This window comes from Lipotes vexillifer, unplaced genomic scaffold, assembly GCF_000442215.2.
Source record: "Lipotes vexillifer unplaced genomic scaffold, Lipotes_vexillifer_v1.1 scaffold604, whole genome shotgun sequence".
Classification (NCBI taxonomy): Eukaryota; Metazoa; Chordata; class Mammalia; order Artiodactyla; family Lipotidae; genus Lipotes; species Lipotes vexillifer.
The window spans coordinates 718,495-719,838 of NW_006798979.1; the positions used below are offsets into that span (position 1 = coordinate 718,495).

The 1,344-nt window shown below is 40.2% G+C and overlaps 1 protein-coding gene across 1 annotated transcript in view; it reads left to right on the forward strand.

Moving 5' to 3' along the window:
* The window catches only part of CYRIA (CYFIP related Rac1 interactor A), a 58,676-nt gene that overhangs the window by 45,400 nt on the left and 11,932 nt on the right, over positions 1–1,344 (forward strand). Inside the window, exon 3 of the mRNA XM_007471207.1 lies at positions 72–193. Within this exon, the coding sequence (XP_007471269.1) occupies positions 72–193 (122 nt within the window). The remainder of the gene's footprint in view (positions 1–71; positions 194–1,344) is intronic.

Genomic DNA, 1,344 nt, shown 5'->3' on the forward strand with positions numbered 1-1,344 from the left:
AATGCCGAGCCTCTTCTCAGGCTGTTTATAAACACAAGCCCTCTGTGTCTTTTGGTTTCCCATCTGCTTAGATGCCCAGCCCACAGAAGGAGAGAGGGAAATATGGAACCAGATCAGCGCCGTCCTCCAGGATTCCGAGAGCATCCTCGCAGACCTGCAGGCTTACAAGGGCGCGGGGCCAGAGATCCGAGACGTATGCCAATAATAATACTGAGCTGACAGCACCCTTGGTGGAGAAAGGAAACCCATGCACGCACACACACAGCAAGATTAAGTAGTAGCCCTGGTGTTTCCTAGCGTACTAGGAAGAACAAGGAGGGTAATGTGTCCTTAAAAAATGTATGAATGGTCCTTTTTATTCTAGTACGCTGATCTGAGCTCACAGTGCTGTAGACTGTATAAAGTGTTAGCCATTCTCTTCTCCAACATACATTTGATATTGCAGGACTCACGTTTAAACAATAATTTGTCAGTGCGTCACTTCATATAAGGGAAACATACATATGAAATCTACGAACAACAATTGAAATATGAGTCGTAGTCTGGGTTTATATGAACTTTACAAAAATTTGTAATAATTTTGGCAGGTTCTACTAGTATCACAAACAAGAGTCATAAAAGATCTCGTTTTAAGTCGTCTGCTCGTCTGTCATCTTGAAATGACATGTGAGATTTTAAAAATAAATGCAGGGAAAACAAAACAACAAACAAAACAAAAAAAGAAAATTGTCAGTGTGGCTTCTGAGACTCCATAATGCCTTCAAGGCAAGAAACTTCACACTCCTTTTGTTTGAAATAATTAGTTTTGTGGAGGTATCAGCACATACACACGTACTGCCACCACCATTTTCTGGAAAAAAAAAAAAAAACCAAAACATAACAACAACAACAACAAAAACACTGCTAGCGTCGTAATCCTCCAGCTGCTGAAACCCAGACAAAACAGCATTTCGAAGAAACTAACAGCCTATTAAGAGGTTATTTTTCTACTTAGGGGTCACCGTTTAATTTAGGTAATTTAGGTACCATCACAGACTGGCAGGAATGTAATACATATTATAAAGAAAGGAAAGTATCCACAGAATCTGCACTTCCCAGTGAGCACTAGCTGTACTTTAGAAGAATCAGATGGTGATGGAGGAGGACTGAATTGCTTCCAATTAGACATGCATTTTTTTTGCATTGAAGATAAGCAAAACAAGGAAGATGACGTGGTGTCTAATTGCCGAGCCATTTACATTACGTTCAAGTGCTAAAATCGCTATCCTAATTGAGCATCTTGGACGACACTCCAATGAACTGATGTCCATTGAGGAAATACACATTAGCAAAGTACAGCAGGAA